Below are 25,824 nucleotides of genomic sequence, written 5' to 3' on the forward strand. Positions count from 1 at the left end.
CCATGATCAAGTTGGATTCATTCCAGGGTCACAAGGATGGTTCAAAATATGCAAATCAATCAATGAGATAGACCATATCAACAAAAGACAAAAACCACATGGTCATCTCAACTGATGCAGAAAAAGCATTTGATAAATTCAACATCCATTCATGATAAAAACTTTCACCAAAGTGGGTACAGAGGGAACGTATCTCAACATAATAAAAGCCATTTACGACAAACCCATAGCCATTATAATACTCAACAGTGAAAAGCTGAAAGCCTTCCTGCTAAGTTCTGAAAGAAGACATGGATGCCCTCTCTCATCACTTCTATTCAAATAGTACTGGAAGCCCTAGCCACAGCAATCAGACAGGAAAAAGAAGTAAAAGGTATCCAAATTAGAAGGACGAGGTAAAATTGTCATTATATGCAGATGACACGATACTCTATACAGAAAACCTTAAACACTCCACACCAACACTATGAGAACTAATAAATGAATTCAGGAAGGTAGCAGGATACAAGATTAATATACAGAAATCTGTTGCATTTCTTTATACTAATAATGAAATATCAGAAAGAGAAAGTAAAATGGAAAGATATCCCATCTCTTGGATTGGAAGAATTAATATTGTTAAAACGGCCATACTACCCAAAACAATCTACAGATTTAATGTGATCCTATCAAATTACCTAAGACATTTTTCACAGAACTAGAACAAATAATCCTAAACTTTATATGGAACCACAAACAACCCAGAATTACCAAAGCAATCCTGAGGAAAAAGAACAAAGCTGGAGGCATAACCCTCCCAGACTTCAGCCAACACTACAAAGCTACTGTAATCAAAACAGTATGGTACTGGCACAAAACCAAACACAGCTCAATGGAACAGAGTAGAGAGGCCAGACATAAACCCACACACCCATGGTCAATTAATCTTCAACAAAGCAGGCAAGAATATACAATGGAAAACAGTCAGTCTCTTCAGAAAGTGGTGCTGAGAAAGGTGGATAGCCTCATGTAAATCAGTGAAGTAAGAACACTCCCTCACACCATACACAAAAATAAACTCAAAATGGTTTAAAGACTTAAATATAAGACATGACACCATAAAACTCCTAGAAGAGAACATAGGCAAAACATTCTCCAACATAAATCATAGCAATATTTTCTTAGATCAGTCTCCCAAGGCAAAAGAAATAAAATAAAAAATTAACAAATGGGGTCTAATCAAACTTAAAAGCTTTTGCACAACAAAGGAAACCATAAACAAAACAAAAAGACAACCCACTGACTGGGAGAAAATGTTTGCCAACGATGAGACTGACAAGGGATTAATTTCCAAAACATACAAACAGCTCATACAGCTCAATATCAAAGAAAAAAACAACCCAATCAAAAAATGGGCAGAAGACCTAAATCGATATTTCTCCAAAGAAGACATACAGATGGCCAAAAGGCCCATGAAAAGATGCTCAACATCACTAATTATTAGAGAAATGCAAATCACAACTACAGTGAGGTATCACTGGTCAGAATTACTATCATCAAAAAGTCTACAAATAATAAATGCAGGAGAGGGTGTGGAGAAAAAGGAACACTCCTACACTGTTGGTGGGAATATAATTGGTGCAGCCACTATGGAAAACAGTATGGAGTTTCCTCAAAAAAACAAAAATAGAGCTACTGCATGATCTAGTGATGCCACTCCTGATTATATACCTGGAAAAGATGAAAACTAATTCAAAAAGATACATGCACCCCAACATTCATAGCAGCACTATTTACAATAGCTAAGACTTGGAAGCAATCTAAGTGTCTATCAACAGATGAGTGGATAAAGAAGATGTGGTGCGTGTATACATACATACATACATACACACACACACACACACACACACGTATATACACCATGGAATATTACTCAACCATAAAAAAGAATGAAATATTGCCATTTGCAGCAATGTGAATGGACTTAGAGATTATCATACTAAGCGAAGTAAGATAAAGACAAATACATGATATCACTTATATGTGGAATCTAAAAAATAATACAAATGAATTTATTTACAAAACAGAAACAGGGGCTTCCCTGGTGGCGCAGTGGTTGAGAGTCCGCCTGCCGATGCAGGGGACACGGGTTCGTGCCCCGGTCCGGGAAGATCCCACATGCCGCGGAGCGGCTGGGCCCGTGAGCCATGGCCGCTGAGCCTGCGCGTCCGGAGCCTGTGCTCCGCAACGGGAGAGGCCACAGCAGTGAGAGGCCCACGTACCGCAAAAAAGAAAAAAAAAACAGAAACAGACCCACAGACATAGAAAACAAATTTATGGTTACCAAAGGGGAAGGGGCAGGAGATAAACTAGGAGTTTGGGGTTAACATATACAAACCACTATACATAAAATTGATAAACAACAAGGATTTACTGTTGTGTTTATAGCACAGGGAACTATATTCAATACCTTATAATAACCTATAATGGGAAAGAATCTGAAAAAAATATATGTATGTATAACTGAATCACTTTACTGTACATACACAATATTGTAAATCAACCGTATTTCGACTAAAAAAAAAAGAAACTACTACTAATATAAAAATTGTCTTCCCCCAAGCTCTGAAACGTTACCTGCTCCATTTTCCCTTCCCATCTCATCCAATCCAGGCCCCACCTGGCATTGATATCATTGGTTTTTACAGCATATCAGAGACAGATTTAGCCTGCTTTTAAATCCATGCATTTCTGTCTTTTTAATGTCATAGGATTTGAATTTTTATTAAATTAAGGATATAGAATATGCTCCAAACACAACTACTGTTAAGATACAAATGAGACTAAAAGCTACCATGGGCAGAGACAAGAAGCAAACAGAAAAATCAAAACACTGTAATTACACTCTACATTTCAACCACAAGGTTCATCTGGTTCATTCAAAACTGGAGTAGTTTACATTTACTGTCATCATTTCAACCAATGAAGTGTCAAATATGAAAGCGAGGTAAAAGTCATAATAATGTATATATTGAACATAGATAGCTCTCAGTCTTCAGATAGACTCTACTTCTAAAAAGTTTATTTTAAATTAGCCATTTGCAACTCACAAAGCACTGCCTCCAAAGAAACAATGTCATTGGTGGTAATTACATTTCTAAATTAATTCACATCTTGGCTAGAATACTACAAAGGGAGTGAGAAACATAACAAACAGTTCTAGTAATTTCTAAAAATACAGGTTTTTTTTTTTTTTTTTTAACCTCAAATCCATATTCTCGGAAAACAGCTTAGAGATAAAACACAGAAATTTCAATAGAGATTGTGACTGTGTCTCAGTTCTTAAAGGGTTTCAAATTTGGTGACAGTGACTCCTGATAATGCCAATGCAACTTCAAAATGTATAGATTTCTTTTTCCGCCACTAGAATTACTTTCACACATATCTGCTATGAACAGAGTATTCTAGTTTCACAAAATAGAATCGGGAAAGAGAAAAAAAGAAAGTGATTCTCTTGAGATAAATGAACAAAAAGGATAAGGGAGAGACAAGATAATAAGATGCATGTACACATCTAAGGCAGGCTGCCTAAAGCAGAATTATTTGCACTTGGGCACAGTGAGAGAAAGAGGAGAACAGGAAGATCTCAACTGCTGAATAATCCTCCTGCTGATACAAAGAGTGAGGAAGAGTTTGATGGTGATACCAGTGTCCTCACTTCCAAAATATGGCTAAGACCACCATCCAAAAGAGTTGTAGTGAGCACTTAGCTCAGGGCTGGAATGCAACAGGAGTTCGGTAAACATGATTTCATATCTTTCTTTCCAGAAGGAAGAATTAATTTAGTTAGCAAAAGCATCCTACTCTGGTATTAAGAATATAAAAACAGGCTCCATCTGGTATTGCTATTTTATTACTTTTAAGACAAAAATAATATTGGACTGACTTATATGTGCATATTTTAAGGGTCTTGAATAAATCACATCGCATACTGCTTATTGCTTTTGTTGTTAACATTCATTCATTGAACAAATATGTGAGCACATACTCTGTACCAGGCCCTGTTCTATGTGTTAGGGGCAGAGTAGTGAACAATACCAAATCCTTGACCTCTTGGAGCTGACATTCTAGTATGGAAGACAGGCGATATATAAATGCGTAAATAAGATACATCCTATGTCAGGTAATAAGAGCTGTGGATATGAAGTGATATGGATGGGGTGCCAGTGAGATGGGGGATGAGCAATGAGGACGTGAAGGAAATGCAGGATTGAGCCATGCCCTGTATGTATGTAGGGGAGGAGAATCTAGGCACAGGAAACTGCAAGTGCAAAGGCCTTGAGGCAGGAGTACGCTTGGCGTGGCTGAGGCATAACAAGGAGGCTGGTGTGACGCAAAGCAAAGTGACGGAGAAGAGTGGTAAGAGACCAGGTCAGAGTGGCGTGCGTGCGTGCGTGTGTGTGTGTGTGTGTGGCAGGGGGTGGGCGGTGTCAGGGGTGGCAAATACAGTAGGGTCTTGCAGGCCTTTGTAAGAACTTTGGTTTCTAACTAGAGGAGTATTGGAGGGTGTGTTATGAGCCGTGACATCATCTGACTTAGAATGTGAAAGGATGACCCTGGCTGCTGTGCAGACTAGAATAGCAGGGAGACCAGTTAGGATGCTCTTATGATAATCCAGGTGGGTATAGATGGTAGAGGCTTGGACCAGGATGAGCACAAAAGGCAGAAGCAATGGAATTAGCTAAAGGACTAAATGTGAGAAAGAGAGAATCAAGGATGACTCCAAGTTTTTTGGCCAGAGGACCTGGAAGAATGGAGTTTTAATCTAGATTTCAAGGAAAAGGTCTTGACTAGGAGTATCTACATTCTCATTTAAAGCCATGAGAATGAGTCATCGAAAGCGGTACTTCTCGGGCCACGTTTTGGGGTTTTTTTGTTATTGTTTTTTGTTTTTTTTTTAATTTATTTTTTGGCCGTGCTGTGTGGCTTGTGGGATGGTAGTTCCCTGACCTGGGATTGAACCCGGCCCCTCAGCAGTGACAGTGTGGAGTCCTAACTACTGGACCATCAGGGAATTCCCTAAAGTGGTACTTCTCAAACCTTAGGGTGCCTAAGAAACATCTGAAGAGCTTGTTAAAACAGGTTCCAGGGCCCCATTCCTAGAGATTCTGATTCAGGTCTGGGGTGGAGCCTGAGAACATGCATTTCTATTAAGCTCCAAGCCAATGTTTTTTTTGTTTTGCTTTGTTTTTAATTTTTTATTGAAGTATAGTAGATTTACAATGTTGTATTAGTTTCTGGTGTAAAGTAATTCAGTTATACATATATATATATTCTTTTTTATATTCTTTTCCATTATGGTTTATTACAGGATATTGAATATAGTTCCCTGTGCTATACGGTAGGACCTTGTTGTTTATCTATTTTATATATATTAGTTTGTATCTGCTAATCCCAAACTCCTAATTTATCTCCCCCATCCCGTTTCCCCTTTGGTAACCATAAACTTGTTTTCTATGTCTGTGAGTCTATTTCTGTTTCATAAATAAGTTCATTTGTATCATATTTTAGATTCCACATGTAAGTAATATCATATGATATTTGTCTTTGTCTGACTTACTTCACTTAGTATGATAATCTCTAGGTCCATCCATATTGCTGCAAATGGCATTATTTTATGCTTTCTATGGCTGAGTAGTATTCCACTGTATATATGTACCACATCTTCCTTATCTAGTCATCTGCTGATGGACATTTTGGTTGCTCCAGCCAATATTCATGTGCTGTCCTAGGAGCACACTTCGAGTAGAGCTGACTAGAGAGTAAATGTCGATGGAGAAGGGGATGGGTCCAAAGACTCTGGGACACTTTTAACACGAGGAGGTTGCAAAGACGAGGTGACACCAACAAAGGAGACAGGAAAGAGCCACCAGTGAAACAAGCAGAGATGTAAAGGAGTGGGTGGTGTTGACATTACTCTTAAGATAAAATAATATTGGACTGATTTGTATGTGTGTATTTTAAGGGTCTTGGATGAATGATACAATATACTGCTCATTGCTTTTGTTGTTAACATTCATTCGTTCAACAAATATGAGTGCATACTATGTACTGGGCACTGTTCTATGTGCTGGGGACACAGTAACCCCACTGAAAAGGTGTTTCAAGGAGGATGGAATGAACAGATGTGTCAAATCTGTTGCTGACAGGTCAAGACAGAGGAGATCTGAGAATTGGCCACAAGATTTGGAAATGGGAGGTCACTGGAGACCTGAACAAGCATAGTATTAGTAGGGTTGTAGTGATAAGATCTAAACTGGAACAGGTTCAGGAGGGAATAGGAGGAGATGAACCAAGACAGTGGGTAAAGGCAACCCTTCTAGAGATGTCTTGCTGTAAAACAGAGCCACAAAATAGGGAGGAAACTGGATAGATATGGGGAAGGGACAAAGGAGGCTTCTTTCATTAACAATAAGAGGTATTTCGGGAGGTTTATATTCTGATGAGAATGATCTAGACAGAGAAAAACTTAAGTTTATCTTCAAATAAGTAAAGATAATGCAGCAGAGAGGGGATGCGATGGTTAATTTTATGTGTCAACTTGGCTAGGCCATGGTACCCAGTTTCAAATACCAATCTAGATCTTGCTGTGAAGGTATTTTTTAAAATGCGATTAACATTTAATCAGTAGACCTTGAGTGAAGCAGAGTACCCTCCACAGTGTGGGTAGGCCTCTTCTGACCTGTTGAAGGATTATGAGAAAAATACCGAGGTCTCCCTGAGGAAGAGGGAGTTCTGCTTCAGATGCCTTCAGAGTCAAGCTGCAACATCAGCTCTTCCTGTGTCTCCAGAGCACTGGCCAGCCCAGCAGATTTTGGCCTTGCCAGTCTCCAGCTACTGAGTAAACCAATTCTTTAAAATAAATTTATTTCCATATATAGACATATATCCTATTGGTTCTGTTTTTTGGAGAACCCTAATACAGGGGACATTTTCTGGAGGGCTACTCTTGAAAGGCCGTAGAGGTGGATTCTAGGGCACAAGTGGAGGTGACGGCCTTGGTCAGGAGTATGAACAAGCTTATCCACACTAACAGGAGGAAGAAGGATAAATGAGCACAGATGCAGTGAGATGTGGAAATGAAACATGCAGAGGTCCCCTTTGGATTTCTTCTATTTTCTCAGTGTAATAAGGAGCAGGTTATCATTAAAGAGTCAGAAAAGGAAAAGGTAGTGTTAGGAGTTTCAAGAGAGAAGAAATGATAGTCATCCAGGAAAATAGGAGGGTCAGTGGAGTTGGGTGATGGTCTCCCAACTTGCTACACGTTAGAATTAACAGAGGAACTTTGAAAAACTCCAATGCCCAGTACAATTAAATCGTAATTTGGGGAGCTGGGAGCAAGGCATCAATAATTTTAAATGCTCTACCAGTTATTATTCTGTGCAGTTAGGTTTTAGAAACACACAACTAAAGGTTCACTTTAGTTTAGTGGTTATGAATTCAAAGTGAGACCAGTAAGCGTGGTGTGCATCTTTCTCAAGTTGCCTTCAGCATCTGGGGTGCAGGCACAGCGTAGGTGGAGAGTTGGTTTAACAACAAATGGGAATTTTCTAGGTGAATGCAGTGGAGGGAGGGGGCAAAGGAGTTCAGGGTAGAAGATGCAAGGAACAGATTTATAATCATGGATCACATAATATAAGCTGCAGAGGAGAAGTGCGAAGATGAAGGTGGCGTGAGTCAAGAAAAAGTGGTAGGCTGTAAGTCCTGGTAGGTGAATTATTATTGAAGTTTGAGTCCTAAAGGGAATGAGCTGAAAAGATAGAAAGCAGTGGTTGGAGGATGGGATGCTTTCAACTGAGACTTTGAAGGTGTACAGTCACTGGTAGCGATAGGAGTAAGTGGGGTAGATACAAAGAACATTGGAAGAAAATAAGACCAAGAATTGAGAGGCCAGAGAAATGGAAGTTTCTACAGATAGATAGTAAAATTGCCAATAACTGTAACAGAAACAGTACTGGAGAGATTAACTAACAATGAACCAGGAGGTAGAAACATCAGAGAATGAAATGGAACGACCCAAAGGGTCTGTAGATGTTGTATACAAGCAGAGAAACAGGAAGTCAAAATGTAAGTCATGTAAATACATGATACTTCTTCAACTGGAATAATCAAATAATATTAAACTAGAAAAGTAATGGCTGGTAACATGATCATCAATAAGGGCACTAAGAGTTATTAAAATTTAATTTCTGGGCTTCCCTGGCGGTGCAGTGGTTGAGAGTCCGCCTGCCGATGCAGGGGACACGGGTTCGTGCCCCGGTCCGGGAAGATCCCACATGCCGCGGAGCAGCTGGGCCCGTGAGCCATGGCCGCTGAGCCTGCGTGTCCGGAGCCTGTGCTCCGCAGCGGGAGAGGCCACAACAGTGAGAGGCACGTGTACCGCAAAAAAAAAAAAAATTAATTTCTAACATAGCATCAGATACTTTATCACAAGTCTTCAAGTTTATATTTTAAAAAATATAGAATAAGTGGTAGAGTACAAAAATAGCCAAAATCCTCCACCCCTACCTATACCTATGCCATTTTTAAGGACTTTGTTGCTCCTCCCATGCAGAGGCAGGGTCTATTTTTCTGCCCCTTGACTCTGGGGTGGTTTTGGGACTTGCTTTGGATGAAAGAACACTGCAGACCATCCTCAGCAGGCCTTGCATATTCCTACTTTCCCTCTTGGATCTCTGGCCACCACCAAACCTAGGCTATCCTGCTTGGTGACAGGACTCAATCATCCCCAGCTAACAGATGGGTAACAAATACCAAATGCATGAATGATACCATTTATAGTGGGCTGAATATATAGCCTCCCAAAAAGATACATCCATGTCCTAATCCCTGAAACCTGTGACTAACACTGCATATAGCAAAAGAATTGATTAAATTAAGGATCTTGAAAGATAGTGCTTATCCTAGATTATCTGGGTGGGCCCCAAATGGAATCACATGAAACTTATGAGAGGGGCACAGGGAGTTCTGAGGTCAACACCCGGAAGAAAAGACACAGAGAAGAGGGGGAGGTGATATGACAACAGAGGCAAAGATTGGAATGATGCGGCCACAAGCCAAGGAATGCCTGGAGCCACCAGACGCTGGAAAGTCACCCAGGTTATGGTACTTGGATTACAGCAACCGCAGAAAACTCATAGACCATCCTAGACCATTTGGGCTCCAGTCAAGCCTCTAGTGGACCCCAGATGCACAAAGCAAGCCCAGCCAAAATCAGTCAAGCCCAGCCCAGAGGACCTACTGACTCATGAGCATAATAAATAGTGGTTATAAGCTACTAAGTTTGCTGGTGGTTTGTTACATGCAAAAGTTAGGCTATATATATATATATATAAAATATAATACCTCTTAGTGCTCCTTAGTCTCTTTCTAACTTTTTCTACTCATGTTTATAGAACCACTTCAAAGATGCAAGTTAACTGTAGACAATTTCATTCTTATTCCAAAGGACTTTATATCCCTGCTCAAAGCCATAAGACTCGCAGTTTCTTCTGAGGGAAGTGTTTATATCCCTCCCCCATTGACATCAGACTTTGTTATATGACTTGTTTCAGCCAAGGGCATGTGTGTGGTTGTGACATGTCCCACATCTGACTGGAAGCTTTAACAGCTATTGCACCTTTTGACCAGTTTTCCTCCTTTTCTCTCTTTGCCATGAGAATACATGTCCCCGATAAGGGGTACCCTTTCACCTTAGATTCTGGAGTGATAAGGGCATATGGAGCAGAACCTAAAACCAAACTGCAGCTATTGCAGTGTACATGTAACCTAAGTGATAAATAAATCTTTGTGGATGTAAGCCAAGTTGGGGACTGTTTGTTATGCAGATTAACCTAATAAAAGCCAACTGATACAGTTACTAAAAAGTAATTCTCCAAAGAAAATCACTTGGGTGGAGGAGAATTAAGTTACAGCTCTAATTTTATTTAAAACAGTTTTTTTAAATATGCCAAATATTTTGTACTCCTCTGAGTATCCTGAAAAGGGCCCTTTAGTTTCTTAAAATAGCATTTTTATATAGACTATACTCTTACTACTAATTACTCATTAAATATCAATACATACTGCCAATATATGTGAATATAAACATCAATAGATACTGCCAAGTTTACGTGATACCAAAAAAAAATCTGCACAGGCTGTTTCTCTCACGGGGACCTCTGGTATGCCATAACCCACCCTCACCACCCCCATACATACACAGAACGAAGCAAGCCTTATCCATGTGATGGGTATTGTGCTTTGACAATAAAGGACAGGACAAATGCTAACAAACTGAAGAGTTTCTGAGAACAATGAATGAAGAATGGTTTTTTGTTAGGTAGACTGTGAGAGTGAAAAGAGCACTTACTGGGCTGGGGATAGAGTCAGGATCCAGCTTCTTCTGGGGCTGCGGTGGACCAGCCATCTGTGCAGGACCTCCGGGGAAGCCTCCTGGGTAGGAGAGCTGTGCACCTGCCATCTGGGGGCCATAGTTGGCTGCTTAGAAAAAATTTTAAAAAGAAATCATTATAATCCCCAAACCCAGATGTAGGGCTCATTGACAATACTATACTGTTCAGTCAAGCACCTTGCATTTTTCATATTAAATAAGGCAGGGAGTTAAACGTGAATATTTACAGTTCCCCTTTACTTTGCACTTGCCACACTATTCAAAAACAGTAAGTGATAGATGCCTAGTAACATAGGAACAAATCTGATAATTCCCAATTAAGGGTACCCCCAGGGGACCCAAGGCCTTCCTCTGAGCCCTGCCCACCTTACCCTGCTGCAGAGGATATCCAGGGCCCAGGGTCTGTCCTGGAAGAGGCGGGGGCTGGTACTGGGCGTTCGGAGGAGCAGGCCCGGGGAGCCCATCTTGTCTGTGCGTTGATGGAGGCAAGGGTGAGGCACCGGGGCCGTTTAGTGCAGTGGGTGGTGGTGGGAGAACCTGAGATCCAGGCTGCAAGATGGATGGCTGCGGAGACCGTGAAGGACCCTGGAATGCTGCTGCTGCTGATGGAGGGCCAGGGGGGCCCTGGCTGGGGGGAGCCATGCCCGTACCTAGGCCAGAAAAAGACCAGCCCACCTAAATGCCACACTTCTCAACACTCTGACTTCTACCACGTATACAACAGGGACACTTCTTTTTCAGAATAAAGCAAGAAGGCACCCGTACAAGTCACATTTTTTTCCCCCAAAGATGAAATCATCATTCAGAAAGTGACACAAATGCTATTTGGAGTACTGCATACAAGTGGAGCAACATTTATAATGATAGTGAGAAAATTAGTAGGATAAATTTTAACTCAGTTGCATTCACTTTTCATGATACATGGCATTAATTCAGGAATTTTATCTGGTACAGAATATAGAAAATCATACAGAAGAAAAAATTTTTTTGCGTGACAAACATTATTCACTCAAGTCAATAAATTACTTGCATCCTGTGCTTGACTTGATCGAATGGATTTTGGAAGTAGGTAGAAATAACCAAGGAGACAGGATGGGCCACTAAAATTCTACCGAATTATACTGGAAATCATAAAACCAGATTATTTTTTCCTTTCTTTGATTATGTGAAACTGCACTGCTGCTGCTTTGAAGACTTAGCCATTCTGAAACCAGTAAAAAGAAATACTCTGAGGGTTTTTTTTACTGATACTTTTAAGAAACTAACTTTAAGTACTGAAAACATCTGTCATCAAGATAAATGGCTGACTATGCTGTTGTTCCAGAGAAAATTTCTATGGCTCTTATACAGCATTGCTATTGATGTTAATCTCAGTACTGTAACTGTTTTCTCTCCTAGTGTTCTCTTTTCTGTCCCACAGCATCTGAGCTTCCATTCTTCCCATCATCTAAATGCAGAATTAAAATGCACTGTGGGGCTTCCCTGGTGGCGCAGTAGTTAAGAATCCGCCTGCCAATGCAGGGGACACGGATTCGAGCCCTGGTCCGGGAAGATCCCACATGCCGCAGAGCAACTAAGCCCATGCACCACAACTACTGAGCCTGCGCTCTAGAGCCCGCGAGCCACAACTACTGAGCCCACGTGCTGCAACAACTGAAGCCCGTGCGCCTAGAGCCGTGCTCTGCAACAAGAGAAGCCACTGCAACAAGAAGCCCGCGCACTGCAACGAAGAGTAGCCCCCGCTCGCCACAACAAGAGAAAGCCCACATGCACAGCAACAAAGACCCAACACAGCCAAAATAAATAAATAAGTAAATTTATATTAAAAACAACAACAACAAAAAAAGCACTGTGAAACAAAGAGTACTATATTTTTGATTTGGGGGCCTCATAATAAACACAGGGTTAAACTATCCTCACATTTCTTAAAATAATTTCACTGGTCTAATGTTTATTTGTGAAGTCAGCATTTTTTGTTCCTTATTGATCTGGTGTTGAACATAAGGTATTCTGAGGGCCCTTCAATTATCTTGAAATAAATGGCAGCATGATTTGGAAAAAACTAATTATTGCCTTACATAATACAGATGATTTATATGAAAATGTCGAAATACTACTTCAATATGGTATGCCAGAGGTATGTCTATTTTGAACTTGAAGAAAACCTTTCTTAGTAAAAATACTCGTGAGACAAGACAGTCAATGAGCATGAATAATGAAATTGTTACCATAGCTGTTGACGTGCATAGCACTGAGCTGAGTGCCCAGCTGGGCGACAGATGAAGTGGACACTGGACTGGGGTAAGACGATTGTGTAGAGGGTGAGTATGGTGCATAGGAGGGGGCCGCACTGTTGACAGGTGGAGGGCCAGGAAATCTGAGAGAGAAAAGGGGTGTTAATATCATATAGTCTCATATGCAAAATATCATAGTCTCATATGCAAATGACATAAAACAAATGTCAGTAACTTGTAAAATTAAATCAGCCCATCTAGTGGCACTAGGAAAATGACTGATATTATACACTAAATCTTTTATTTATTTATTGTTTAACTCTTTATTTTATATTGGAGTATAGCCGATTAACAACGTTGTGATAGTTTTAGGTGCACAGCAAAGGGACACAGCCATACATATATATGTATCCATTCTCCCCCAAACTCACCTCCCATCCAGGCTGCCACATAACATTGAGCAGAGGTCTCTGTGCTAAACAGTAGGTCCTTGTTTGTTATCCATTTTAAATATAGCAGTTATACACTAAATCTTTAATTAACCTCAATGTGAGCTCAAAATGAATCATGTAGCATCATCCCATATCTATGCTTACATGCTAAACATATCAAGACACCTAGCCAAAAAAAAAAAAAATTCTAACATAAACAAAGAACAAGTTTTGGAAATCAATTTGGGAAGTTGAGTCCATCACAGCCTAAACTATGCTAGGGCTAATGATCAATAGACCAGAAGTCAAGAAAACTAAAATGCTTTGTGACTGTATCTTTATGATCACTTAGAAATGATTTTGAGAACTGTCTTAAAGATACGTTTTGTAGGGCTCCCCTGGTGGTGCAGTGGTTGAGAGTCCGCCTGCCGATGCAGGGGACACAGGTTTGTGCCCCAGTCCGGGAAGATCCCACATGCCGCAGAGCGGCTGGGCCTGTGAGTCATGGCTGAGCCTGCGCGTCCGGAGCCTGTGCTCCGCAAGGGGAGAGGCCACAACAGTGAGAGGCACGCGTACCGCAAAAAAAAAAAAAAAAAAAATTTAAAAGAACTCTGACATACATGTGAAAAAAGAGATTAACAAAACATATTAAACATACAGAGTGGTTTAATATTTTTCAATTTCATTACTTTACTAAATTAGTTTATCCAACACCACACAGCATGTGGGTGTCAGAGCTTAGATGAGAATCCAGGCCCCTGACCCTAGCCTGGAGAGCTGGTGTTTGAGCATGGACAAGCCACTTAGTTCTCTGTAGCTTTCAGCTTTCAATCCATAAAAATGGAACAATCCCTTTCCCTGCTGTAAATATAATGTGGTTAGAATTAACAATCATATAGATTTAAATATTTCTCATTGATTACTTCATTTAACATATTTCTGGGCTGAGAAACATTCAATTACATATTGTAATTAACTGTTTCATTGACTGTCAGAAGAGGGCAGATTCACCATCAAAAAGAACTAAAAAGAACCATAAAGGATCATAACCAGAGGATTAACAAAACATGAAAAGTTAGCCTCAGTTTAACCCTAAACCTCTAGAGAGTTGACTCAGTTGTCTGTGGCCTGCTCAACCTCAAATACTTTTCATTTTCAAGTTTCAATTTCAAATTGCATAAGAAGTGAGCTGTATGCTGAAGTGTGTGAGAATTTGGAGATAAGGTACCAAATTTTTCAAGATTTGACTGATACAAAATCTAGATTTTTAAATACTTAGCCCATAGACTAGAGAAAAACAAAAGCTCTGCTCAATCATGTCATTGCTTTACACATACACACACAAATGGAAGAGAAAAGAAGTATGTATTTCTCTTATTTTTCTTGTTTTCTCCTTTTCCATTGCAACCAATTTCTTATTAGATTCACCCTAATAATAACTTCGATTTGGGAAGACGAGTCTCCTTCCAACCTTCCTTCCCACCCAATTTGCCATTTCTTGGTCAAAATAGAACACTTACAATTGACTTTTCCCCCTATAATTAAAAAAAGGAACTTTAGGTTATAGAATTTATTTAGAAGATTAATCCCACCCAGCAGTAACACTTTGTAGATACCTTTAGTACCACTTACAAGTTTAAGACATTTATTCCGCTTTAGCCAACATCAAAAGACAAGTGATTAGGTATGATTTTTAAGTTTTAGGAAACATTACCTTTGAAGTAGCAACATTTAAAAATAAAACTTATAATTTTTAAATTTAAATCAACATAATGACTCTGAATTAATCACGTTTTTATTCGACAGTTTAGATATGGTAAAAATCAAAAGATTTCTATGATGGGTCCATGATGGGTCCTCTAAGTACAAATGACTCCCTGAAGTGCTATAACCATAGCCAGGTCATATGGGATCTATGCTCTCTGACAACCCCTGTTATCAGACTGGTGTGATTCACCTGCACAGTCACTGAGCCCTTTGTGCTTGCACTGAACTGTATACACAGAAATATGTCCCATGAGGCTAGGTAGCCTCACCATGGAGGCTTAGCCTGAATACTAGACTTTTCCATCTTTAAATCCCATTTCCAACCTTTAATTCACAGTTCAAGTTGAGGCAAGTGAACAGTGGAGGAGGAAGAGATGGGGCAAAATCTGTCAGTGCTTCCCTGGGAATCACAATAAGGTAGATTCCTAAACCAAGCTGAGGTGGGTAGCAACACTGAGCTAGTAGGAAGGGCAAGTAAGAGACCGTAGACTTTCCATATCCAGTGGAAACAGTGCTGATAACTGCTAACATGCATTGTCTTTCCTGGGCGCTGTGCACTGTGCAAGGTTTTTTGCATGGATTAGTGATCAAAATCCTCACCACCACACTATTATTGCTACAACTGTGATGAGGAAACCAAGGCACATAGAGGCAGAGTAACTTATCCAGCCAAAACTCCCTGAGCCAAGGGTATCAAACGTGCCCAACCCTAGAGCCTCTATTCATCACTGTGCCAGACGCTGTGCTGAGCTCACAATCACACAGCTTAGATCGGTCTGATGGCAACGTCTGTGATTTACCTACTCCTAAGCAACCTAATCCAAGTGAAACAAGTAGAAATAACCAAAAAGATCAATCCAATCTAGGCTAATACCAGTGACTCAAATCTTTTCTTAACTTCAAAGTGGCTGTTCAATTTTTGCATTTCTTTAAAAAAAAAAATCTGACTTGCTTGGCAGTTCACAACAATGTACTTCTACAGATTTTCTCCTCCATACTCTGGACTGAGAATTCTACTTCCTCATTTTACAAGTGAGGAAAATGAGGTCTAGAGGCCCAGGAACATCACCAGCATTACAAGGCTAGTGAATTGCTTGAACCAGAGGCAGCGTCTTGGTTCAGGCTTTCTGCCCTCCCCTCGTGCCTCCCCACCATGCTATTGAGGCTAGAGACAGGAGGGGCAGGTCCTGAGTCAGGCACTTTGACTTCGTGCTCCTTGTTCAAACCACAATCCCATGTAAACCCAATTACTCAGTCTCACTCAGCCAGTGATTCCTACATCAACCTTCACTCTGCATCTCAGAGCTACCACGTCAATGGCAAATGTTATCACAACAGACAAGAGCCAGGGAATGTCAACCTCACAAATGCCCTGTCAGTGAATGAACTTGATAATTTAAAACATTCCAGAGGGAGTTCTCCCACTAGCAGGGACTACAGGCTCCTTCAGAGGGTAACGAAATGGCCTCCCCATCAGCAAGGGCCAGAACCCTCCAGAAGGGTTACTCCTCCACCAACCCCAACCTTGCAGCCTGACAACCTGAGAAAGGAACCTGGGAAATGAAGCCTCTGGGTGATCCTGGGAGAAATTCCAACGTAAACACTGTGTACAGCTTGGCACTGGGATTCTCACCAGCAACACCTCACAGGACAAAGAACAATGGGATTCCAGCAGGGAAGGTGTGATGCGGACTCCCTTCCCAGGGCACAGTCCTGAGGGGTTGCATGGTCCCAGCATCTCCCACATCTCATACCTTGGCTTCTCCAGGCCTGCCTCCAACTTCTCCCTTCCTTAATTTATAAACACAGATGATTTATTCCCCGTGTTGTTTTTACTATCACCCTGCCTTTCAAGGGTCCCTCACTGGCATCCGTGCGCCTTCCACATCAAATCCACAGGCTTTACCATTGGCCTAACTTCTCTAAATGCTTTGTTTCCTGGCACTTTTCCAGTAGATCCTTTCGAGGATGTGGGCAGTATCAGGAGGTCAAAGTTTCGATCAACCAACATGCAAGTGTAGAAGGGACTTGTAAGATCATTTTAGTAGGTTATACAAATGAGGGCTGGAATCTCGCTCACCTTTGAAGAGGAGGACCTTGGGCATGAGCTCCATTCTGGCCAAACTGATGGGGTCCATGAGGCGGATGGCCCTGAGGCAACATCCCCCCAGGGGCAGCAGCCCCCAAAGGCCCTGCTGGCTTCATCATACCTGCAAGGGAAGGACATGAGTTTAGAAGAGTATGAAAGTGCAAAGAGAGAGGACACAAAGATATTAGGTTAAAAATGCAAAATAGGAGGGGGAGGGGGAAAAACAGATTAGAACAAGTTCTCCTTCAACTTGCTTTAACCATCTTGCTTACCAATGCCAGGCTGTGGCATCACTATTTGACCATCACAATGATAGAAGAGCAGAAATCCTTTTAACGCTAAACAGAAACTAAAATAGAAGAAATAAATATTTGCATTTGGTAGAGAGGCAACTTGATGGAACACATTATCACACAAAGAATGCTAGAATACACAGTGAAAAATGTCCATTGGATATCAGAATACAAATCTGGAAAAAAAAAAAAACAGTATGAGGCATCACAAAACATCCTAACTCTAATTATGGGGGGAAAAAGACCTCTGAAAATGCCTTTATTTGAGTTACAGCAGGAAGAACACGAACGGAGAATAGCATCTGTTTCTCCAATGAATCCAGAGCACGGCCTTCAGAGTTAATAATTTTTCCAGGATTCTCAAGAGTTGAGGGACTTCTCAAGTCATCATGGTCACTCATACAAAATACGGAATCAGGGCTTCCCTGGTGGCGCAGTGGTTGAGAGTCCACCTGCCGATGCAGGGGACACGGGTTCGTGCCCCAGTCCGGGAAGATCCCACATGCCGCAGAGCGGCTGGGCCCGTGAGCCATGGCCGCTGAGCCTGCGAGTCCGGAGCCTGTGCTCCGCAACAGGAGAGGCCACAACAGTGAGAGGCCTGTGTACCGAAAAACAAACAAACAAAAAAACAAAAAAACAAAAAACCCCACAAAATACGGAATCACACGTGATTAAGAGATGCTCTTGGCAGTGCCGGCATTTTAATTTATAAGCAGCTCTTCTCCAACAGAGATCTTTAAAGGTTTCTCTTTAAAACCATTCTCAGACATTTTTCCCTCCTTCTTCTACAGAAATCATGGTAGAGGAGAAAAATCATTGAGCTTGGGTTAGAGCAGTTCGACGCCCCATCTGGCCACTTACTAGCAGATGGATGGCTCTGGGAAAGAAGTTTATCTTTGTGGACCTCAGTTTTCCCTTACTGGAAAAGGAGAGGCTTAGACTAGATTACTTGCAACACCTCTTTCAGTCTTTTAAAAGGAAAAAAAAAAGAGAAAAAGTATATTTCTTCTATTTGCTCTCTCTACTTCCATCCTGCTTGTTTTTGCTCCAGGCCATTCAATTTACTTTTTTTTTTTTTTAATTTTTATTGGAGTATAGTTGGTTTACAATGTTGTGTTAGTTTCTGCTGTACAGCAGTGAATCTGTTACATATATACATATATCCACTCTTTTTTAGATTCTTTTCCCATATAGGCCATTATAGAGTATTGAGTAGAGCTCCCTGTGCTATACAGTAGGTCCTTATTAGTTATCTGTTTTATATGTAGTAGCATGTATATGTCAATCCCAATCTCCCAATTTATCCCTCCCTCCCTTACCCCCTGGTAACCATAAGTTTGTTTTCTACCATTCAATTTACTTTTGATCCCATTTTCCTCTCTGGCACCACCACCAATGACCTCCTGGCTGGCTTCTGTGCACTCCTCCATTTGACCTCATGATGGTATTTCATACTCAACATCTCCTTTCTGCTTTTATCTTCTTCTAGAAAGTTTATTCACTCAGACAGTAAGGGAAGTGACTGGATGACCTTGCAGTAGCCCCGAAAGAATTTCTTACATTGTCACACTGGGTTTGCCAAAAAGTTCGTTTGGTTAATGAATACGTTAATGAATATATTGTTCAATAAAGTTCTTGGTGAAATGAAAAATGTGCAATTTTACTTAAAACCGAACAAACTTTTTGGCCAATTCTTTGGAGCGCATGCTCTCAGATGCCTGGGTAATGCAGAATGAAATATAACCAGTGAGGTGGCAGTATTCGTGAATAATATTATTGAAACTTTTACAAAGGTTTATTTTCTTAAAACAGGATTCCTCAAACTTAAGAAAAATTTTATATTACCTTTACAGTCACAGTATATTTAGCCATTTTCCATATACCAAGAACAAAAACAACAAATATTACTCTTATTTTTACATAGAGTTTAAACCCCAAATCCAGCAAAGTTAGAAAAACATGAGACTTGCAGTCACACAGACTAGAGTTTGTATTCCTCCCCTACCATTAAACACCCGTGACCCTGACAAGATACGTTGTTCTTTCGAAACCTAAGCTTTTAACACTGTACCGTGGCAATAATGTCCCCTGTCTCTGTGGATTGTTCTGAGAATTAAATCAGGCGATGGGTATAAAAGCATCCAGAACAATGCCCGATAAATCAAGGTAATCTCTCAAGAAATCTTAGTTTCTCTCCCTGGCCATATCCCTTGCCCTTTTTTTCAAGGATTTATATTCTAACAAGACATATGTACCATAATTATATGCACACTAGTATTTTCATTTTTAAAACATTATTTTGGACAAAGTAGAAAATCTACAATACTAGCACTAAAGCAGTAAACAATCACATGCAGTACAAGAAACTAAAGATATTCTCGTTTCTTAAATAAGTAGGTAAACAGCAATTTCATCAACAACCCTCATATATATGTCTAGAAAATCAAAAAACTGTCCTCGGAGTTACTCATGTCATGTGTACATGAGATGCACATATTAACTTGTTTCTAAAAACAAAACTGAAACAAAACAAAACAAAACACAGCTCTTACTCAAGCAGAAATGTCATACACCAATCTTACTAAAATGTTCTTTCCCTTTTATTTTTATTTTTTTAACTTTTTATTTTATATTGGAGTACAGTTGATTAACAATGTTGTGTTAGCTTCAGGTGTACAGAAAAGTGATTCAATTATACGTATACATGAATCTACTCTTTTTCAAATTCTTTTCCCATTTAGGTTGTTACATAATATTGAGCAGAGTTCCCTGTGCTATACAGTAGGTCCTCGTTGGTTATCTATTTTAAATATAGTAGTGTGTACATGTCAATCCCTTTTATTTTTGGAAATTAACTCTATAGCAATGATTCAAACTCATTCTTGTTCAACATACATTCAATGTGCCTCTGAGGCACTAAGAGCTCTTAGGGAAGAGATACCATGTAAACAATTACAGTGCCCTGTGACGAGTGTTGTGATATGCAGAGGGACTACCTAACTCTTCCTAGGGGAATCAAGAAAAGTTCAAAGAGGAAGGACTACTTGAGCTGAATCCTGAAGGACAGGCAGGAGCTGTCTTAGTACAGAGACAGGATAGGGGATTCCAGGCAGAAGGCAAAGCTCAAGTGAAGACCTGAGAGAGCACGGTGTGATCAGGGACTGGCAAAAGGTGCGGTGTGAACAGATGGTGGTGAAAGTGGCTGGAGCAGAGGTTGCCCAGGTTGGCTGGGGTCAGACTGCAAAGTCCTGGGTGCCATGTGGACTCTATACTCAGGGCAAAGGGAAGTCAGTATCACTGTTATCTGCAAAGTCATAGTCTTTGCCTGGCCACATCACTGGCATTTTCATAAGTGATCAGAGATAAAGAGAAATCAGGTTCTTTATAGAGCAGTATGAGAATTTTAATAGGAAAGCAAAACCATACCAAGAAAAAGATCTAACTATGCTTATGCTCAAAGAAAAATATCTAAAATCATAAACTGGTCTTTAATGCAGTGACAGATTTTATAGACCAGCTTATTCAATACCAGTTCCAATTCCTTTCTGGCTTGCCTTTCTGTATGGTCCTGAGCTGGAAAGATGGAATCTCCATTTCCTAGACTCCCTTATAAACTGGGCTGCCATGTGCTCTAAATTCAGCAAAGCCAAACACCTTTGGGAGACCCTGGCCAAGGGGCAGAGATGGTGGCTCCAGGTTAGACAGGCAGTGGCTGCTGACGGAATAGCCCCATGTAGGGTGCGCACTCTATGGACCGCAGAGTCCCAAGCCTGGTTCTCTGACTCTCTAATATTCTCTTAGCTTCCTGATACCCTTTTACAAATCTCTTTCTGCTAGACTGGCTTCTGTTATTGGCAAAAGAACCCCAGCCAAAACAACATCGCAGAGAAGCACATCTTGGATCTGGCCCTGGATCTGACAAACTAAAACCAAAATTAAAAACCATTTGTTTAAAAAAGTTTATCTAAAATAAACAAAGATAAACTCCCTATTATATGGGCAGAACTGTAATGACTATTGTTCCTGAGGCACTGTGCCTGGTGCTGTACCTACATAAGCTCACTATCTATCAGAAGCCTCACCACCCCCAGAGCCCCCAGCCCCAGTTCCAGGACATCAACAGTTCTTGCCCCTCTGCTTCCAGACCAGTGGTCCTCAACCAAGGGCGATGTTGCACCTGAAGGGACAACAGGCAATGTCTAGGGCTTTTGGTTGCCAGGACTTGGGGCCAGGGGCTCGGGGAGGAGGGGGAGAACTGGTATCTAATACTAATGGGCAGAAGCCACAGACGCTGCTAAAGGCCCTACAATGCACAGCACAGCCACAACAAAGAACTAGCTGGCCCCAAATGTCACCAGTGCTGAGGACAAGAAACCTTGCTCCAGAAAGCAGTGTGCCCACTCTGATTCCTTCTCCACACTCTTCCTAATGTGGAGTGTAACTGAAAAATATACACGGGATCGTGACCCTTCCCAGCCTACAATGCTTCAGCAGCACCCCACGGCCCTTAGAATAAAGCCTAAATAAAGCCTTAGTGGCCCCACTTTCCACTTCAGGCACCTCTCACTGCTCACACTCTACACCTCAGCCATGGTAAAGCTCTTGCAGGTCCTCAAAAGTGGCACCTCCCCAACCCCAGCAAGCTGCCTCCCTACCTGGCCAACTCTCACTCATCTTTTAGGTCTTTCCTTCCAGGAAGACTCCCTTTACCTGTAAGCCTTGGTTAGGTGCACCCACTGTGTGCTTCCAGCCCACCTCTACCTCCTCAAGATGGTGCTTCCCCCGCACTGTCATTGTCCATTTCCTTAATGCGTGTCCTGCCAGACAAGTAAGTACTATAAGGACAGAGATTAGCTTCATTTTATTCATTGTCGTATCTCCACAAGTATTTTGCTCACTCAATAAATCTGTTATATTTTTTATTATATAGCACTAGCATTACACAACAGGCACAAATGGCAATATGGTAGGTAAGAAATTCAAACCAAGACTTAGCACTGGCCAGATCTACAGTAAAATAGATATTTCAAGGAACCACAGCTAAGTTGCCTGTGTCTGTCACACACACACAAAAAATAACAAAAGGATCACCAAAAGGCTAGAAAAGAAGGCACGTGATGACCAAAGACTAAGAGATCTAAGGTCATTCAGCACAGAGAAATAGAGGCCAGGGTAATTTAGTGACCTCCTTAAATCATTAAACAAAGACACCATAATTTACAGAAAGGTACGTATACAGAGTCGGATAGCCTGGTATCCATCTGAGAATTGAATAAGGAGAAAGAGGTTTAAATTAAAGCATGAAGGATTTAATCCAACAAAGACAGTTTTTTTTTTAATTATTGGTAAACACCTGAGTGTTTTGCTGAAGAATGCAGCAGCTGGTCATTCACTCATTCGTCGAACATACATTGAATGAAGACCTTCTCTGCTCAGGCACATCTACTATACACAGTATGGTAAATTGTAGTGAGGCTGCACAGGTGTTAGAGAACACAGGAGAAGAGGATTTACAAATAGCTTGAGGACGAATAATGGTCAGAAATGCCTGCAAGCACCACACGTGAACTGAGTCTGAAGGAGGAGTGTGAGGTACGCCCTGCTGGGAGGAAGAACATAGAGGCACGGGTTGGCTTTCTGGTGGTCCCGGAAAGGTCTGAAGCAAAAGAAAGTCAGAATTAGATTTGCAGGCTATAAGAGTCCCTCCAGCACAGGGCTGAATGTTTGGAGAAAGGCAGAGAGGGTTAAGAGACCATGTTAGTAATCCAGGTGAGAGGTGGATGGCTGGAACAAGAATAGTGACAACAGGATAAAAAGGAGGAAATAGGTAGAAAAGACACTTATGATTACCCCAGAAGAATTTGGATTAGAGAAGGTAAAAGGAAGACATTTTTTTTAAACAGTGAAACTTTCTAATTTGGGTAGCTGAATGAATGATAGCTGCCGGGTGAGATACAGAATATCAGAAAAAAATAGGTTTTATTAAAAAAATACGGAATTATTTTGGACACGATGAGTTTGATATACCTATGTAAACAGGTGGGCAATTGAAAATACAGATTTGAGTTTAGGAGAGACATGTGAACTGGAGAAATAGATCTGAGAGACTAGTACTTTATATGGAACGATACGGTTAAGGGAAAAAATCTACAGAGTGAGAGGAAAAGAGGGGTGGAGACAGAAGAAAGAAGGAAAAAAAGCACTGCTTAAGGGTCATGTAGAGGGGTGGGAACTCCTTAGAAGATGTCCAGAAACCCACCAAGAAAAATAACAAAAGGATAGTGTCACTGAAACCAAAGGAGAAAAGAGTTTTGTACAAACAAGAGCAACAAACGGTGTCAAATTCAAAAGAGGACAGGAGAGCGTCTACTGCATTTGGTAATAGGAGGCCACCAATGACCCTGGTGGGAGAAGGGGAAGGGCGGATGGGGCCCAAGCTATGGAGCAGAGACCACACTGAGCCATGGAGGGGCTGCAAGGCAAGGATGGAGAGTGAGTGAGTGAAGTGAGTACTTGTTTAAGAAGATGGCTGTGAAGACAGGTAGGAAAAGTGAATAATACTGAATGTTATACTTAGGTGCGTATTGGAGTTTGTTGTTTGTTTTCTTGAGGGACCGGGGCATGAATCTTGGCTACACCACCAGCTCTGTGACCTTGGATAAATCATTGTATACCAGACATTCAGTTTTCTTAGCTGCAAAATAGGGCTAATAACGTCCTGAGTAGCACTGCATGAGGATTAAAGAAAATAATCCACGTAAATCTTTTAGGACCAGCTTTTGATACATGGAAAGCATGCAAAGAGAAATTTATAATTATCATTATATATAAATGCTGAGCGGGAATGAACCACCGGACAGAAAGAAACCAGAGAAAGATGGATTAAATGGTTCCTACAGGATCCAGACCTAGAAATGTCATGGGGAGGACTGGTCCTGGACAAGAGGAGGATGCCTCCCTCATTTGGAGGTTTTTAAAAATTATGGGCAGACTAAGTCATCAGAGTGACTTCCCACAGGAAATTCACAGTCTCACAGCATCTTCTACAGCAAACTGTGCATGGCTGCTACCACCAAGCCTCCCTAGAGGCTTTCCTCACCCCTGGCTGACTCTGCACCCATACATGCTACTCAGCACAGCCTCGATCCTACACACCTGAGTCAGTCTTAGTGAACCCCAAGAGACACTCATTGATTTATACACAGCCCATTTCCACCAAGGATTTGAACTGAATTCCTCAGAATTCCCTCAGAAGTCCCAAGAACTGTCTTACATAAATATTTTTAGGGAATCTAGGATCATCAGAACTGAAACAAGCTGGTATTAGCCTCACTTCTGACTGAAACTTGGTCTCTCAGAGCAGCCCCTTGATAACAGGAGGTGACTTCACCGTGTCAACTGCCATCAGATCAATAGCAATCTCACTCCATTACTCCTTTTTCTCCCACCTCTGCTCCAAAGCCAAGATTCCCTCCCTGATGGGTACCATATTTTAAGGCAACCAATATTATTCAATGATGATTTCAAAACAAGGCCATGTTTTTCTTGTTATTATCATCACTGAGTAATCTTCTGCATACAAATCTAATGATATTTTTCCAATATCAACATATGTATATATTTAATATACATATATTTAGTATATAGCGTGTGTGTATGTATATATATATATATATATATACACATACATAATTTGTGGGAGCTTTTAGTGTTTACAATAACCTCACACCACTGATTAATAGCAAGAGCAAGTCTAACAGTAAAAACAAAACACTCAGCAAGTGTCTTTGTTTTCATCTATATTTAAAAAACAAACTCATTCTGGTCCATGCAATAACCAAACTAATGAGGTAGGCTTTTCCAAATAATCCTATAATCTCAAGCCATGACCATTCAACTCTTCCAAAGCTCTTTCAGAACATCTTATGTCTCTGAGGCTGCGATTCGATAATCACATATGGGTCAAAATAATGCACTTTACCTGGCGGAGAACCTGTGTGAGATGGGTCCCCATAGTGCCCATAATGCGGTGGAGAAAGGCCTATTCCAGGCTGGGACTGAGAATAAGGAGGTGTAGCCACATAGCCTTGTTGACTCATTATGAAAATATCATTCCAAGGAACAGTTCTATAAAAGAACCCTGCAACAGATAAAAGAAATTGTTAACAAGAGGGTTTGAGTCACTTAACGTTATTAAAAATATAAACACTGTTAATAAATGTTTATGATGGTTTGAGGAAAGGTACAATTATCAGGTGCATGAGACAGCTTCATATCATACAATATATCATATCATTACCCCCTAAGAAGGCTCTAACCATAGCTCTGTGGAACTCAGCAACTCACTTCTATAGCCCTAGGCAAATTCTCAGGCATGAAATCCTGAATAACAGCTGCCAACCACTTTTTCATTGTAAGACTAAACTGTTTCACAGAGAGTCTCTCATAAACGTATCTACTCTTTTGGTGCCTTTGGTTTCCACAGCCCCATTACAGCACAGAGCTTGTCATTGGCAATGGTCACCTTGTCATTCATTCGACTGACCAGCAGAACTGCTGGTAGTCTGCAATCAGATGT

General features: G+C 40.9%; 1 protein-coding gene across 3 annotated transcripts in view; it reads right to left on the reverse strand.

The window, feature by feature from the left end:
• The window catches only part of SEC24D (SEC24 homolog D, COPII coat complex component), a 110,261-nt gene that overhangs the window by 82,416 nt on the left and 2,021 nt on the right, over nt 1-25,824 (reverse strand). For 2 of the 3 annotated variants that reach the window (XM_029234790.1, XM_029234791.1), the window contains exons 2-6: nt 25,228-25,386; nt 16,945-17,074; nt 12,661-12,809; nt 10,804-11,082; nt 10,391-10,521 (exon numbers count right to left, since the gene is read on the reverse strand). In XM_029234790.1, coding sequence (XP_029090623.1) covers nt 10,391-10,521; nt 10,804-11,082; nt 12,661-12,809; nt 16,945-17,074; nt 25,228-25,345 — 807 coding nt within the window. In that variant the 5' untranslated portion in view covers nt 25,346-25,386. The remainder of the gene's footprint in view (nt 1-10,390; nt 10,522-10,803; nt 11,083-12,660; nt 12,810-16,944; nt 17,075-25,227; nt 25,387-25,824) is intronic. The other variant, XM_029234792.1, reaches the window with a different exon arrangement.

The sequence above is a fragment of the Monodon monoceros genome, unplaced genomic scaffold (genome assembly GCF_005190385.1).
Source record: "Monodon monoceros isolate NGI ecotype Baffin Bay Population unplaced genomic scaffold, NGI_Narwhal_1 Super_Scaffold_20, whole genome shotgun sequence".
Classification (NCBI taxonomy): Eukaryota; Metazoa; Chordata; class Mammalia; order Artiodactyla; family Monodontidae; genus Monodon; species Monodon monoceros.